This window comes from Chelonoidis abingdonii, chromosome 3 (genome assembly GCF_003597395.2).
Source record: "Chelonoidis abingdonii isolate Lonesome George chromosome 3, CheloAbing_2.0, whole genome shotgun sequence".
Lineage (NCBI taxonomy): Eukaryota > Metazoa > Chordata > Testudines > Testudinidae > Chelonoidis > Chelonoidis abingdonii.
The window spans coordinates 199,185,427-199,202,794 of record NC_133771.1 but is presented as its reverse complement, the minus strand read 5'-3'; the positions used below and the strand labels follow the sequence as shown (position 1 = coordinate 199,202,794).

Sequence of the window (17,368 nt, the reverse complement as noted above, 5' to 3'; positions counted from 1 at the left end):
AGAGGGGATGCACTACCTGCCAGAATTCACTGACGTTGTTGGGCCTAGTGTTCAGGTGCAGGGTGGTGTTGGTGGCCTGTGATGTACAGGAGGTCAGACTAGATCAGTGATACTCAGACTGAGGCTTGCAAGCTGCAAACACCTCTTTAATGTGTCTCCTGTGGCTCTTTGCAGCACATGATATTAAAACACTGTGTTTTTAATTATTAACCAATCAGGATAATAATTATACTTGGTCGGTCATTTTGCTTTGAGAATATTATATATATTGTGGCAGAGCTACGACCTTGTCCCTGTGGGTCCTGTGCTGCTAGGCGATTTATACTAGCCTCAGTGGCTCACTGCGACCCTCCACGTAGCCCTTCTCTCTCTAGGGCCAGGGTTACATCTAGTGAGCCCTTTTCATCCTAAGCCAGCAAGGAGGTTAGTGAGAGAACTCCCACAGTCTCTGTTGTCTTTAGGGCTTATTTCAGAATAGTTTAGCCTCCTGTCCTGACAGGGGCCTGTCTTCCCTTCCCAGGCGGTGTTTCTGTAGTGGCAGGTTGGGGGGGGAACCCGGGCCTGCCCTCTGCTCCGGGGTCCAGCCGAGGGACCTTAATGGTAGCAGCTGTTGGCAGCCAAGCTTTCATTGCCAGGGTTGCTACATTTCCCTGGGCCACTTCCCCACAGCTCTCCTGCTTCTCTGTTCTTCACCCTTACCTTAGGGCTCCCTTAACGATGGTTTGGGGGTGCATTCATTAATCAGCCCTTCAGCCTCACTTCCTCTCCTCTGGCTCCCTGGCTCTCCTCCGCATGACTGGAGTGAGCCCTTTTATGGTATTAAAAGGGCCTTAATTAGAGTCAGGTGTTCACATTACCTTAATGGACTCACCTACTCTTTGCAGGTTAATTGGAGTCAGGTGATCTCATTAGTCTGGGGAACTCCCACTCTGGCCAGTCAGGGAACAGAAAACTGCTAATCCAGTGGCCAGTATATCTGCCTCCTACTACTTTGTTGTACTCAGCTGGCCTGGGTCTATCACTATATATATATATATATATATATACACACACATACACACACACCAAATACTTCCCTTGTCATACTGTTTAAATATGAATATATATATATATAGTACTGTAGTAAATGAAACAATTAATTCACTCTACTGTGGCTCTTTTGGGTAATGTTGATTGCTAACTTGGTTCCTGAACCCACTGAGGTCTGAATATCACTAGATTAGATGATGGGGTGATTCCTTCTGGCCTTATAGTCTGATTCTATAAACATAATATGGTAGCCCTCAGGTTTTTAGTTAGCCAGTAAACAATCCCCATCCCTTCAGATTTCTATGCAGGTCTGTGAAATAAATAGCTTTAATACATTTCTAGGTCATAAACTCTACTCTAAAAAGTGAGTTTAATATGTTTTTATACTAAAACTATGTGAACGTGGCTGTAAGGCCCTCTACAGCACTCGGGCTTTAGTAAGTGCAGATAATTATAGTGGAATTTGAAAACCTTGGGTATTTTTTGCCTTCCTCTGCAGCATGACATGTTTGTTACTTGCTGGGATTATATGGGTATGTCTCACTTTATCAATTCCTTGCCATTGCAGGGGCCTCAAGGATCTTGGCCCCTCCTATTCTCTATGTGGCACACAATAGTTTAATATCCTGTAGGCTGTAATACTTTGGTTTAATTTTGGTTGTTGGGTTTAGTATATTGGTGCTAGGGGGTGTTGGTGGTCTGTGATATAGGAAGTTAGATTATATGGCCTTAAACCCTTCTGGCCTTAAACTCTGAATTCTATATTACTTCCATTAGACATAATTGTTTACACCTGTAATGCCATGGCATCCATCTCTTGCAAGTTTCCGCTTCTGGTTGAGTGTATCTTCACTTCTCTGTTTATGGTAACCTCTTCTGGCAGTTTCTCTGATAGTTTCCTGTGACTCAGCCCTCCGGCCGAGTCACTCTCAGTCTGGACAGAACACAATTCAAACAGACTCCTTCTGGGATATTAGTCCAACAGGTCTTTAAGCGCTCCTGGTCCTGGTAGGAGGCCATGCTCCCAGGGCTTCCTCCTGGAGACTTTTTGCCCACTCTGGTCTGTTCTGGCCTCAGATCTCCAGCTGGTCCTCTTAACAGTTCAGATCCCCTTCTGGGGATTTATCATTGTCCAATTTGGGGGAGACCCAGGTCCACCCATTACTCTTGGTCCCAGCCCAGTGACCCTAAGAATAGCACCTTCATATCCCTTTAACTCAGTGGTTCTCAACACATGGTCTGCAGGCCACTTGTGGCCCAATGAGCACACAGCTGTGGTTCATGTGATACCCTCAGGGCCATACAGGTAGTATATATAGTGTGGATGTGGCCCACATATGCAGCCCACAATGGTAAATAGGTTGAGAACCACTGCTCTCACTAAACTGCTTTCAGTTCCTTGGGCCACTTCCCCATGGCCCTTGCCTTCACCAACGCGTCAACCCTACCTCAGGGCTCTTCTGTGTTCAGGCCCAGCAGCCAGCCAGAAAGTTTTTCTTGCTCCCCTGGACCCTCCCAGCACTGAGCTGTCTGTGGTGCTGTACTTCTCTTTGGCCAGCCAGGAGCACCATCTGCAGTCCTTTGACTACAACAAATAACTGACTGATCTGCACTGCTGCTCCTTTTATACTATCCTGCAACCCTCTGATTGGCTAGCCCTTTGAAGCCTAAACCAGATTGGGTGCTTCCTGTGCAGTCTGTCTAGGCAGCTTGGAGAATTTAGCTCCACTGCTCCTTTCCTGGGTTCGTTGTGGCAGGACCCTGAGACCTCCAGCAGGGGGATCTGGGCCTTCTCCACCCCATCACATCACCACTAATCTTTGCTACCAAAATAGGATTATTGACATTTTAGTCCATTCTTTGATGTAAAAAAATTTGAGTGTGAAAAGCAGTTTCCTTAAAAATAATCTTGAATGCAGCTCAGATTCCCACATTTATTGTTTTATTAAGTAACAGACATTTCTGCTCACTTTAAATTCACAAATAGACGAATTATTTACAAACGCGGTTTACTTCAAAGGGAGGCAGTATCACATACACAAAAATGACAAGCGTTCTGCAGCTCAGTAGAAAAGCCTTGATTTCAATACATGAAAATTCATGAAGTGTAATGACTGGGGCTTAAATGAATGTACTTCACTGACGGTATCTGTATAATCACAGTTACTAATTAAAAGAAACACTGATCCTTGTGCTATACAAAAACGGAATGATAAAGATGGAATTAAAGGCGATTACACAGAATTCATCTGGACGTGTTGCATGGTGCATGATGTTGCTACATTTACGCGGACATCAAGTGACAGTCAAACAGCAAATCAGTGACAGGTTCATTGAGGGCCAGATTCTATCTCTCTTACTCACAGTGGGTGAACTTCACCCTTTTGCAGGGTGCCAGCACAAGCCCTATACACTATATATGTCCCACCTGAACCCTATTTTAAGGGCCTATATGGAACTTAGGCAATGTGCACAAGGGTGAATTTTAACCACTAAATAGCTCCTTACTCAGAAAGTAGTCCCATTGAAAAGAATGGGCCTGCTCTAGGAGTATGATGGTCATAGCATCAGTGAGGGTGACAGAATCTGGCCCTAAGCAGGTGAGGAGGAACACCTCTGTGCCAGCGGGAAAATGGAGCCATTCCATTTTCAAGTACCCAAGAGCAAAGTAACATTCTGCATAAATGTACAAAGGGGGATGAGATCAAAGTGTTCTATACAGGACACTACAGTAAAGGACGTAGTAGTAAAGGTCTTTGCTAGAGCAGGAAATGGTAGAAAACAGGCCCGGTGGCAAGGGGCTATGCTGTGGATCAGAAGGCTGTGTGGGGTTGAAATGTCAGTAGGTTGCTAGGTGCTTGGGCACTTGAAGGAGTCTGGACATTTTGAGAGGGTAAGTAGTACCATAAAGCAGCAAAGTCTTGCTTCCCACCTTAGTGAGGTGGAGAGGAGGTGGGCGAGGGGGAAGGATGAGTGCCTTAAAGGCAAGGGTCATGGGCTGGAAGAGGGCAAAGGTCACCCAGACTTAAAGGGAAATGGCGGGAATTCTCAGTATCATTGCTAGGAGAGATGGGGGAATTTCAGACCCAGACACTACAACCTTGCTCTTATATAGAACTTGCCATTCCTAAATCTCAAAGGCATTTACAAAAGAGAAGTGTCAGTGTTCCAGTTTTACAGATGGGGAAATTGAGGCAAAGAGCGTTGGGACGGCAGGTCACTGGTATAGTCAGGAATAGAGTCATGGTCTACTGACCCGTAGTCCAGTGTTCTCTCCATTAGTACATATCATCAAAGAAAAAGAGAATTTTCTGAGGCAACGTCCCCCGCCCCATGGAATATACATGCCATGACAATAGAACCACAAGAGATTACTTTAATTTTATGCAGTCTACCTCTTCTGTGACAGGCATTGCACTAGTTTTAATGTCTAAATCTACACTAGATTTGCTGCTGTTATATGTAGATCTCCACCTAAGCAACATGATCTTCTTCAAATACTTCATAGTGTTATTCTTTACAGTTACAAAGCACATGGTGTTGATCATGCTGTTGCTCATGGCAATGCACTCAACTATGTAAAATGCTGTAAGGTAATGCTTCTCTTTCACAAAGACAGTAGGGAAAAAGTCACGGACAATAGTGAATCCATAGAATGGGGCCCAGCAGAGGACATAGGCAGTTAGGATACACATAAGTACCATGACTGTTTTTCTTCTGCACCGGAGCCTCTTTCTGATCTGCTCTGTCTGGAACCCTGGGACAGTTTTAAACCAAAGCTCTCTGGAGATCCTGGCATAACACAGGGTCATTGTGATTACAGGTCCAACAAATTCAATGCCAAAGATGAAGAGGAAGTAGGATTTATAATACATTTGCTGGTCAACTGGCCAAATCTGGCCACAAAAAATTTTCTCCTGATTTTTTACTATGAATATTACAGTTTCAGTAGTGAAATATGCAGATGGTATCGCAATGAGTATGGAGACTATCCAGACCAAAGCAATTAGGAAAGTAGCTGTTTGATAATTCATACGTGGTTTGAGTGGGTGGACAATGGCCAGATACCTACAAAAGATAAATAACACACTCAGAACAAAGTCAGGAAAGCTTATTAACTAAAGCACATTTCTGAATCCAAGCAGAGTGATTTACTGAGGCGGGGGCAGAAATTGTCATTGTTTTAAAAAGGGAGAACTTGACAGACATTTGCTTTCTTGAGGGAGCAAGACGTGAAGATAAGTCAAAAATGAAGCAGCCTAAAATTAGGCTCCTAAATCCATAAATAAGCATCTGACTGAGTGGCTGGACTTCCAGAAGTACTGGCCCTCTTGTTATTGCTCATCACTTTGAAGATCTGGCTGTCTATCTGGGTGCCTAAGTATGGATTTAGGAGCCAAAGTTTTAGGCTCCTGCTTTTAAAAATCATGGCTTAATTTCCTATCAACATGGAAACATTCTTTAACCCTCATCCCAAGTTATGAGAGAGAGGATGAAAAGAAACTGTACACATTTTCTAAAGGTTATTAGGTAACACAGATACAGTACACGGTGATTGATTTGTGTAGTTCTTAGATGGACTAGCTGCACATGCATGTGTGTGAGAATGGAAAACACACAGTAATACATCTTTAGAGGACAAAGGAGGAAAATACATTCCTTGGCTGAGAAGTACTTGACTGTGTACGATTAGGGAAGGTTCAGTTACTACCATTGAATCTCTGTGTAAAGACATTTAAAATAATGGAAACACAAATATTTTATCAGGTAATAAAGGTTTGAATTGAAATCAGACCTACAGATGCTTTTAAATATTTACATCTCAGGATGTTTCCATGTAATTGAGAAAGGACTTTATATATAAAGCCTGGCAGTTTACTCTAATGTGGAGTTTTGTTTAGTGTGTAGCAAGAGGCTATTGGTAATAGGAGCTTAAATCTTCTATCCCCATTTAGTTGCCCTATTACTTAGCATGACGGCAGCTGCTTGTACTCATTACAAAACTGCAATCAATTTGCTGCTGACATTTACCACGCAGAAGTTAACAAAAGGTAAGGAGAAATCTTAGTATTTTATATGCAAGATGAATCAATTGTTATTGACTCAATTAAGTTAAAAAGGCACAAGGGGCCATATTATACCATCTGTTTTCACTCAGATCTTGATGAGGAGCTCTGCTTAATGGAGGGCACAATTTGGCACAAGAAGATTTGAACCTTCTTTTCCACATAAGGAATATTTTGATCAAATGTACTCACAAACTGTGTCTCCCCTCCCAAGCAATCTGTAGTTTTCTATTCCACATCAAGGTGTAACAACTGTTTAAAATAGTGCAATTTATCATTCATTAGAAGGATTTTATTCCTGTATAATATATATCATTGGATCACAGTGATCATTGGATCACTCATTCATAAATAAATGAAGTGTCAGTCAAGTTACTTGGGTGCCCCATCAGGGTTCAAATGCATACCTCAAAGTCTTCTTGGTACAGACAAGGTCCCATGGAATGGCAAAAGTGCTCACCCCCATAGGAGTGCAATGGAATGGACAACTGTATATTTTTATTATTAACTGAGTGCTGCTTCTCTTTCCACCAAGTAAAAAGTTCCCCATTATCAATAAATGCCAGTAAAACAGAAGAATGCACCCGCCCAGCTTCTCAGTGCTGGCTGAGAAGTGCTTGGCAGAACTAAGGAGGCTAGGTACAAAGGTGACTTAAGCCACCTTCCTGTCCCCTTGATCCTGGGCTTCTCTGCCCTAATACCATCTCCTAGTACATGGTAGAGCACTCTTCAGGCTGCTCCAAATTGCACTAAGTGATCATGGCTGCCATTATGGAAGCTGGAGATTGTGTGGTTACAAGAATGTATGTGCATTATTATGTATCTAGCATTATTATTCCCATCTAGGGTATCCCAGGGATGCAGGATGGGCTCAAAATGTTGGCCAGAAAAAAATGAAGAGGTCAACATATTGCATTGCCAAACTTCCAGAACTTTGTTCCAAAAATAGTGAATACTAAGTATATGAATGTTTGTACTTTAGAGTATCTTACTGAAAAAATGTTTTCCCAAAATATCTTTTTAAATAGTGCATCTTAAGCTTGCTTATCACATGATTATCCAAGCTCTCAGATAAACAGAATGTGCACATTCTGTATCTGAATATTAGCAATTTCTTCTTCTTCTTCTTCAGTTAACCATTTTGAGCAAAAGAGATATGAACGAATTACAGAGCGACATCTGCCTGCTCACAGAAATAACCACCGGGGGTTTAATTGATTGCTATTGGGCAAAAGGAGCTTTTAGCAATTTTTTAAAAAAATGTCACCCTCTTACAAAAATAGAGAACATTTAGGCTTTAAAATTGAATATGGATTTATATAAACATTCTGGCTTGGTTTTGCAATAACTTTTTAAAAATTATTTTCCAGGATCATTTCAGTAGATGGACTGGGAAAGATGCTGGAAAATCTTCTCCGTGGACTTGGACAAGGCACAAGGACTTGATGACAAGTACCTCCTACTGTCTGTTTGGGAACAACTTTGTGTGAGGTGATGGCACAGAGGAAGTGACTGAATAGGTCTGTCCAAACCATTCGTTATGATCTAAGAAGAATTAAATCAAATAGAAAACAGTAATATGCTCAAAACAAAGACAAAAAGCCAGCTCCTGAACTGGTGCACACAGACTACACTGGAGCTATGCCGATTTACACCAGCTGAAGAACTGGCTCATAGGGTTCATCTCCTACTTAAGCCAGTGAAAAGGCTTGACCCAGTTCCCACTGGAGCTAGTGGAAAGACTCTCATTGATTTCAGTGGAGGCTGGATCAATAGTAACTATACTAAGTCGGTGGAGTTAAATCAGTGTTAAATTGGCATGAGAGGAGAATCAGGCCCCCCAAACTGCAAAGTGAGATTATAACTTAAAATGGCATCGAAAGGAAATAGGATAAATTGCAAATATTAAGGGAAAAGAACAATAATATTAATACACTGAGCTGTCCTAAGTCTTCAGAGGTGGTCATGTGGCACTGTGGTATAGGGAATGACTTGTGTTGTGTGATCTTTCTGCCTGGAAACAGTCTTTTGTGATTTGCCTTCCATGGGTCAATTGCAACAGACCTAACTTTGGTGTCAAGGTGGGTCCAGGTATCTGAGTCAGTGGTGCACACGGCCAATAAAACAAAAAGTGAGAGGAAAGAGCAGTAACCACCTGATGTGAGCAGGGCCAGCGCAACCCATTAGACGACCGGCCGCTAACATTTGGGGGCGGCGGCCGCCCTGGTCGTCCGCAGTATTTTGGGGGTGGGACCATCCGCCGCCACTGTCAGGGGCGCCATTTCGAGAGCGGGACCTCTCGCCGCCTTGGGCGCCAAAAAAGCTGGCGGCGCTCCTGGATGTGAGATCAGTGATTATATTTTAAAAATTCCTACAGGAAGAGAAACTCCATACAAAGGTCTCAGGGATGCAAACTGAAGCAAATTATGTGGGATCTGGACACTGTGAGGCACCCATGGTCTCAGAACCCAGTTTGCAGAGGCTCCTTTAATGGAACTGGGGCTTAAACTAGGTGTCATTGTCATAACGGCATGAAAAATGCAAGAGTCTCTGGTTTGACGTCCACATGGGTTCCTATAGGACCTTGATATAGTCCTTTGCCTGGGAAAATATTTGGTGTGTGACAGTGCCAATAAATAGGAGAGGATAGTGAGTTATTGATGATTTAGACCCAGAGAGAAGATTTTTGGATGCCTAAAGCTTAGCATCCAATTCTATATTTAAATGTCCAGCTTAGTGCTGCCAAGTGCTTGATTGAGTGGCAGCGGTGGGATCTCAATAGGGCCGGCTGGAAAACAAAAATTCTGGTTCATAACATTTTTTGAAGTGCTGCCATTCATTTTCTTTCCACATCAGAATGAAAACCAGATGTTTTGAAATACTTTACAAGAGACCAAGACCCCAAAATAGCCAATCGCCCAGTGATCACCAGGGGACTACCCTAACCAGTGGACTACAGAGTAAGACTCTCTCTGGCCCAATGAATATGTAATTATATATGAAAAGTGGAATAGCTTCCACAGAGGAGACTGAGAGAAAGTGACTGTATAGTCCAGTGGCTAGGGCTCTCACCTTGGATATGGAAGATCCAGGTTTAAGTCTCTGTTTTAAATCAGGTAGAGCAGGGACTTGAACTTGGGTCTCTCACATGAGTGCTCTAACGAGTAGGCTTTTGGCTATTCTGGGATGGTTCTCTTCTCCAAAATTCCATCCTGGACCCGAGGAAGTTTTCCTCAAAACTGACAAAAAAAATCCCACAACCCAACATTTCATCAGATAATTCCTGACCTGTGCTCAGCACCTCCCAAGACCAAGCTTTTAAGTGACCTGATTTCTACAAATCTGCTGGACATCAATAGGGTCCATAGGTGCTCAGCACCTCTAAACATTAAGCCACTTACGTAGATGGCACCGATACCTGAAAACCTTGGCCGTTGAGAGGGACAAGGATCCCTGGTTTCCTCTCCCCGTATAAATCAAACCATCCATTTCCCCTGCTTACCTGTCTACGGCTATAGCCAAGAGAGCATTGGTAGAGACGTAAAGGGAGACGGTGCGTAAGTAATTGACAGAGGCACAGAGCACATGGCCGTGTTCCCAGGACAGCTGCCGCACCACGTAGTAGTCCATCTCAAAGGGACAGCAGACGATAGCCACGATGAAGTCTGAGATGGCCAGGTTAGCAATCAGTAGGTTGGTGAGGTTGCGCAGCTTCTTGTAGCGGGCCAGGGCAGCAATGAAGATAAAGTTGCCGATGCCACAGACCAGCATGATGCCGATGAGCGCCACCCCAATCACAATCTTGGCCGCAAAGAAGGTGCGGGTTTTGGTCACATCATCCTCACTGTCCAGAGGCAAGTCATAATCGCTGTAGCTGAAATTGAATGGGAAGGAGAAATTGCGGAAGGAGGTGAAGTCCCCTCTGTGGAGGTTGTAGATGGCAGTGAAGTTGATGTCTGTGGTGGTGGTGTTACGCTCTTCCTGCCCCATAGCGATGTCTCTGCTCTTTCCACACAGGCAACTGTGCTGGGCTCCAGGATCTTGTTAATATCACCTGGAGAGTGGAAGAGGAAGTGCCAGGAGAACTTGCCTGATGCTTTCCCCAAGGAGCAAGTCACCTTCTCCTCCTCATCATTGATGTGAGGCTGAAGAGCAACAGCAACATTTGTCACCTTTTTATGGAAACAAAAAAGAAGGAAACATACAGAGAGAACAAAAAGTGACAAAACTGCAGAGCTGCAAGGAGAGTGTCTTCTCTTCATTAGCACTGCTCCCCTTCGCTCTGGTGATCTGCAGCTGCATGTATAGATCTGCCTGGAGAGAAAGTGCCCTGGTATGGAAAGATTTCTTTGTGATTATTGTCAAATCTGGTGAAGTCTGACCACATGTTGGATTTTGATCTTAATTCAGCAGCAGCATTTTATTTACTAGGCAGTTGCATTTGCACAGACTGAAATGGCATGTGGCAGGACTGTGAAATTCATGTTAAACCTCCGCTAGCCTCTCTGCCCATAGGCTGTCATATGGCTGAGTGAATATGAGAACTTAGGACATGGCACCTTTGTTTGCCGCGAAACACCCAATGTACCTTTGGATACAGAGGCTTTGTACTCTGCCTAGAGGTCTCTGAAGAGCAGCATTACAGGATAGAAAAGAAGGCGAACTGCCTCACTAGCTTCTAAATACATTAGCTAATTAAATAAGAGCCTCTAGGACACATGAGGGGTGGAGCAGCTAGGACATTTCTTTTGGGCAACATTTAATTGAGTACAGAGTGCCAAATTCTCAGCTAGTATAAATTGGTGCAGCTCTGCTGAAGTCACGAGCACCTCACCAATTTACACCAGCTGACGATATTGCTCGGTTGAGCTGATCAGAAAGATCTAATACATGGACAAATGTATCTCTAGGAGTGAGGACCCCCTTCAACAAAGAGGGACTGTTTTTTACATGAAAAGGAACATCTTTCTGACTTGGAGAACAAATGTTCAAAACTGTTGAAAGGAAAGGAAACCCCGTCCATCTCTTTTCTTGTCATTTCTACAAAAGATACCGAAGGAACTTCCAATAATTCTGTAGATTTTGAAGCGGACCACATACAAACAACCCCCTCACCTCCCATGCCCATGTGTGCTTTATGCACCAGAATGCTAACAGAGATGTCTCCTAGAATCCTCTCAACTCACTGCTGGAAGCGATCCAGCCCTCCAGTTACTTATAGTTAGAGGCTCAAAGCGGCACATAGTACTGGGATGAAATTGGCAGGAGCTGCTGCTTCATTGCATTAAAGCAGCAAGTCCCCACAATGTCAAATGTCATCAAGCAGGCCCTACTTCGACTGCAGAGGACAATCTGCAGAGCGGAGCAGTCCTCCTGAGCTGCATTTTCCACAAAACCGGCCACAGGCTGCAGGGCACTGATTCTGATGGGTTGTGAGAGGAACTCTCATGCAAAACTTTCATTTCCAATTGCACTTGGACTAAAAGAGTTGCAAAATGACACACGCCATCTAGAACAGCAAAGAAACTAGATTATCATTTTAAACAGCCATCCGCATCATACAATGCTGCACCCTAGCAACTGTGCAAGTTCAACCCCAATACAAGAAACAGAAACAAACCAGGAGCACCTGAACAACATGCTTTACAGTGAAAGTGATGATACATATTTCAAACAGTTTTCCTGCGAATAGCAGAGGAACTCCTAAAACAAGACAACCCAGCAACAACTGACTACCTGTGATAAGGCTCATCTTCATCATGGTCTCTGAAGCTCTGGGGGTCGCCTCCAGGGTCAGTCCCTCTTGCAGTCACTGGAACTCAGGCAGAATCACTAGGAACGCAGCTGAGAGAGTTAAATAAATGACACTTGATTGCCAGAGCTGGAACAGTGTGTCAGCCCCGGAGCTCAACAAGGAGCAAGACTCCTTTGTCTGCGAGCCTGCATCTAAAGCCTTTTCTTAGTGGGAGGCACCTTGATGCTGGCCGTGCATATGTAATTTTAAAGAGGCAGTACACAATACCACATGACGGCCCCTATGGTACTTTAAGGCTCCCCGACTGAACTGAACACACACAGTGTCCTTGTCACCAAGCTTGTCGTAGGAATGTCGCTGCCGCCCTGGTTGCTGCATGCTGTTTGATCTTTTTTGTATTGGTCAGTGGTTACTTATCCCAGGAGTGAATGAAGGGCTGGATCCAAGCCCCCATGTTGGGAGGGGACCTTCGAAAGACCTATCTAAACTAAGACCTTCCTAGATGTGCGACATGGTATTGAGAAGAATGCTCAGCACTGCTGGGACACAGCAATAGCAGAATATCTTCTTCGGCAGCTGTCACCCCTGCTTGTAGTCAAGTAGCCCTGCAGCAGGAGTGGAAGCTGTTCAATAGCTGAAAAATAAGAGGCAGCCTTCATGCAAGTGGTGGCAGCCTTGATTCTCTTGTGATTCTGCTGAGCCTTCCATTGCCAAGACATGGGACAGGAAAAGAACTTGAGCTACTGTCCACGGAAATCACACTGGGGGAGGGAAATAAATTGAAAAAGAAACTCCACTCCTTGGGTTTGAAAATGTGGCCGTGACAAGGTGTTCATTAATGTGATACGTTTTGCATTTTTGTGTGAATTTAGCAAATACACATGTGCGAAGGTATAAGAGACACCATTCGACTGAAGTCAGAGGCCAGCAGCTGACTGATTAGCCCCACCTGCTGTACCTGGGAAAAGACCTGCAGCTTAACCAGCTGACTCATAAAAGGAAGACCAGGAAATGAAGAGGAGTAGCTGTAGTATCTGCCAGAGGCTGGAGGAACTGCTTCCACAAACAAAATGGACAGAAAGGAGACTATGAGGAAGTTCTATTTTCAAAAGGCTCTGAGGTAAGAACCAGGAACTTTGGACTGAGGAACTTATGGGGGAGTGAGGGAAAGACTTGGGGAAGTTTTGATCCTGCTTGTTGAGGAGACTTGAAATAAAAGAAAAAGAAACCACCACAACTCATCCTGCTGAAAATTGCCTTCCCTGGACTCAGTGAGAAGGTTCCAGGTAGAATTCTCCCATGAAGGGCACTGGCTCAGTAAGAACAAGTTGGGTTCCAGCCAGAAGAGGGCGCTATAAGACAGAGACCAATCTCTTACAAGAAGTTGCAGTTCAAGGGAACTGCACCTGTATTTCCCCTCTATGGTCCAGCAAGGGCTCCCACTCTAGGCTCCCAGCTCCTCAGCCATCACCTCTCTTGGGCAGAGACCTGCATCACTTCCCCTCCTAACTGGGGTTTTTCCAGGCTATGCAGTTCCTTGCCTAAACTGTGTTATTCCCAGCAAGCCAAACTGTCTGAACAGGCTAGCACCTGTGCTTTGCTCTCTCTCCAGAGGCTGTCAACAGCACTCTGGACAGCTGCTCTAAGTTACCACATAGCCCTTTATAAGCAAGCACATTTATTCTTAAGGGGAAAGCATTACAGAGAAAACATATTAAAAACAATAAAAGAATCTACACACTGACTGAAAGCTTACCAGAGGTCACCCCAACTCCAACACCAGGCTCTGGCAGGTGTCAGTCCTTCCAAAATTTCCCTAAGGACTGGGGTCCCCCATTCAACAGAAAGTCCTATCTGTTTGCTGGCTCTGAAAGAAGACCCTGAATTAGTTTAACTGAGGATAATTATCCAAAAGTCCTTTCTTTGTCTGTTGGTCCTGGAGATGCCAGTTTAAACAAGTAGATGCACATCATTTTGTGGTGCTACCTCTTGAGCGGTGTTACAGCTTGAGTGAATTTGCCTAATCACCCCCCCCTGCACCTGTTCCTGAAGGGCTGTGGTCCCTCCACCCCCAGTGAATTACATGCAATCTCCATAGTCACAGATTTTATGCGGGGTGCTGGATGCCAGCCCTGCTCTGGGCTGCAGGTGGGGTTCCAGCTGCCAGCCCCGCTCCTGGCCATGCATGCAGGGTCCCACATCATGGCTGCTGGCCCTGCACCTGGCCCCACACACAGGGTTCCAGCTGCTGGCCCTGCATGTGGGGCTCCACTACTGGGTCCACGACTGCTTCCAGCCTCGGCCCCCTTATCTCTCTCCTTGTTCCCAACTCCTGGAGACACAGCCTTGCTCCTGGCCTCAGCTCTGAAGGGAATGGGGGGGGTGTCGTAAACAGATAGTAAAGGGTTACTGCCTCTTTTACCTGTAAAGGGTTAAGAAGTTCACCTAGCCTAGCTGACACTTGATCAGAGGAACCAATGGGGGAACAAGATATTTCAAAAGGAAGGAGGGAAGTTTTCCTTTGTTTAGAGTTTCAGTTTCAGCCGGAGTGAAAAAGATCAAGGAACCAGCCTCTTATCAGAGTAGTAAGTTTTAGAAAGGGATAAATAGGTTTATGTTTATTTCCTTTGTAACTTGTCTTGGTACCATTAAGGGAATTATCAAATTTGGGTATTTGGGTATTTTTTGTATAACTAAGTTTTTGCCCAGGGGAACATCCTCTGTGTTTGGAATTAGCTGGTATGCTAATCTCTCCCAGAGGGTTTTCTTTTACCTTTCTTTTCTTTAATTAAAAGCCTTTTTCTTAAAGCAGATTGATTTTTTCCTTGTTTTTAGATCCAAGGGGGTTGGATCTGGATCCACCAGGAGTTGGTGGGAGAAAGAAGGGGGGATGGTTAATTTCTCCTTGTTTTTAGATCCAAGGGGGTTGGATCTGGATCCACCAGGAGTTGGTGGGAGAAAGAAGGGGGGATGGTTAATTTCTCCTTGTTTTAGGATCCAAGGGGTTTGGATCTGTGTTCACGAGGAAATTGGTGAAGTCTCTCAAGGCTACCCAGGGAAGAAAAGTAGTGCTTGGGAGTGGTGGCAGCGATACCAGATCTAAGATGGTAATTAAGCTTAGAAGAGTCCATGCAGGTCTCCCCATCTGTACCCTAAAGTTCAGAGTGGGGAAGGAACCTTGACAGGGGGGACAAGGTAAAAAGTTTGGGGATAGTTTTGCTGGCTTTCAGCACCCTCACTATAAAAAGCATTCCAGCGTCACTGATGATCCCTGGTCCTCAATGGTATATAAACATAATACAATAAGATCTCCCAAAAGTATTGCAGGACATTGCTTGCTCTCTCTCCCCCTCTCACACACACACATTTATTATTGCAAGTAAAATATTTCACAGGGCCTTAATTATAATACTCAGTGTAATAAGCCAAAAGACATAAGACAGTTTGCTGTTATTCCCGTCCTGAAAGCATGCGACCAAATAAGGCACAATGAAATTAGATACACTGTATTTTGCCACAAAGCATTACAACCTTCTGTTGTAAAATGTCAGTGCCATGTGTATGAACAAATATAGGGAGAAATAAAGGAAAGTTACAGTGTACAATGGAATAAGACATTAAACATCCTTACATAAAATAGTATGCATGAATCTTGATGAGCTCAAATAGAGATTATTACTGCATAATGAACTATTTGGAACTTTACATTAGAAAGGTAATTCTTCTGATTAATATTTTGCTTTAATCTCTTAAATAAAATTGTATAGGATCTCAAATCAAGGCAGGAGCCAAATATTTATTTTCCTTTGGTCCAGATCCTCAGTTGGTGTAAATCTATTTATCCCCAGTGACTGAAAACATTGCACCAATGGAGCTATGCCAACTTTTATGAGCTTAGGATCTGGCCCTTTTCTCTCTTGAGTTTACACTGATCTTCTGCTGTATACAGATTAACATTGCCAGTCTAAGTAGGGTGTGTGTGTATGTGTGTATAAAAGCTGAATCCTTTGAAACTGCCAGTAGTAGTGCAATATTACCTTATTTAGAATGCGGAAGAGGAGTGGAGCATTGCCAATATTAAGCAATATTTTGTTGCTCATTAGATAGCAACATTATTGATGCGGAATTACAGATTTAAAAATTAAGCAGGAAAGTGAAAATCAGGTGCTGGGTCTCATTTTTGGTCTACACTACAGAGTTAGGGCAATGTAAGGCAGCTTACATTGACCAAATTGTGTAAGCTTCTACACTAAAATTTCACGTCCTCTGACATAACTTGTCCGCTACGCGGACTTAATGCCACCTCTGTGAGAGGTGTAGGGCTTAAGAGGATGCAGTGTCAGTGTAGACACTGTTAGGTCAACTTTAGTGGTCTCCAGGAAATGTCCCACAATGCCCCACCTTGACCACTCTGGTCACTGTTTTGAACTCTGCTGCCCAGTGGCCAGGTTTTCCCCATTAAAACCATGCAAATTTTTGAAATTCTATTTCCTGTTTGCCTGGTGTGGAGAGCTCACCTAGCAACTCATGAACATGCCTAGCAACTGCCCAGGTGACCAAGCCGACTACAAGCCACAGACACACTCTTTCCTGGAGTACATAGGAGGTATTGGATCTCCTGGGTCTGCTGGGAGAAGAGGATGAGCAGGTACAGCTCTGATCCATCTGTAGAAATGTCAATATTTATGAGTAGATCACTCGGGGCTTGGAGGAGAAGGGCTATAAGAGGAACACACAGCAGTGCCGCGTGAAAGCCAAGGAGCTGAGGCAAGCATACCAGAAGGCAAGAGGGGACTAACAGTCACTCTGGTGTGGAGCCACAGACATGCTGCTTTTACAAAGAGCTGCATGCCATCCTTGGCAGAGACCCAACCCCCCTCCCCAAGAGCCTGTGGATAATTTGAGGGAGCAGAAGTTACAGGGCCCCACCGTGAACAATGATGAGAAGGCAAGCAACCAGGGGATCCAGTGGCATGGCAAGCCAGGAATTGATTTTGACTCCTGGACAGTCCTGCCAGTCCCTAAAGTCCAACTTACCAGGGGAAAGAACCTCTGGTAAATATGTAGTTTGCTTGGAAATTGCAGGAACACATCTGTTGATTTACTCTTTTTTATTTATGTTAGAAGAAGTAGCGAAACAACCAAGAGAGGTAGAGTTATCTGCTTCTCATTCACCTGTACAGTTAGGAAAAGGGGGTCCCACAGAGCAGTTTGTTTATATGCACTAGGATCTCCTGTGAATCCTCTGCGGAGATCTCAAGGAAATTTTCCTGGATGTAGTCTGCAGTCCTGTGCTGAAGATTTCTAGGGAAGGCTGCGTTATTTTTTCCACCTCAGTAGGATGTTTTCCCATGTCACTCAGCAATTACTTCAGCAGGCATCATTTCAGATCACAGGCTAACAGTATACAGCCTCAGTCTGCATCTCTACGTCTGCAGGAGCTGTTCCCTTTCAGCCTTTGTTACCCTCAGGAGTGACATGTCAGCTAAAATCACCACTGACTGGAAAACAGTGCCAA

The 17,368-nt window shown here is 44.2% G+C and overlaps 1 protein-coding gene across 1 annotated transcript; it reads right to left on the bottom strand.

Moving 5' to 3' along the window:
• Positions 1-2,964: 2,964 nt before the first annotated feature.
• Positions 2,965-10,243, bottom strand: PROKR1 (prokineticin receptor 1). Its single transcript, XM_032806359.2, has 2 exons — positions 9,598-10,243; positions 2,965-5,097 (listed from the first exon to the last, which is right to left on the bottom strand). Exons 1-2 carry the CDS (start codon positions 10,083-10,085, stop codon positions 4,401-4,403), a joined length of 1,185 nt encoding a protein of 394 aa, XP_032662250.1. The 5' UTR covers positions 10,086-10,243; the 3' UTR covers positions 2,965-4,400.
• Positions 10,244-17,368: the final 7,125 nt, after the last annotated feature.

What these genes read in the sequence shown, in the direction of transcription:
- PROKR1 (XM_032806359.2), bottom strand. Translation starts at nt 10,085, where the DNA reads ATGGGGCAGGAAGAGCGTAACACCACCACCACAGACATCAACTTCACT. An exon ending in TTGGCTATAGCCGTAGACAG is followed by an intron (nt 5,098 to 9,597) that starts GTAAGCAGGGGA and finishes TATCTTTTGTAG; the next exon opens with GTATCTGGCCATTGTCCACC.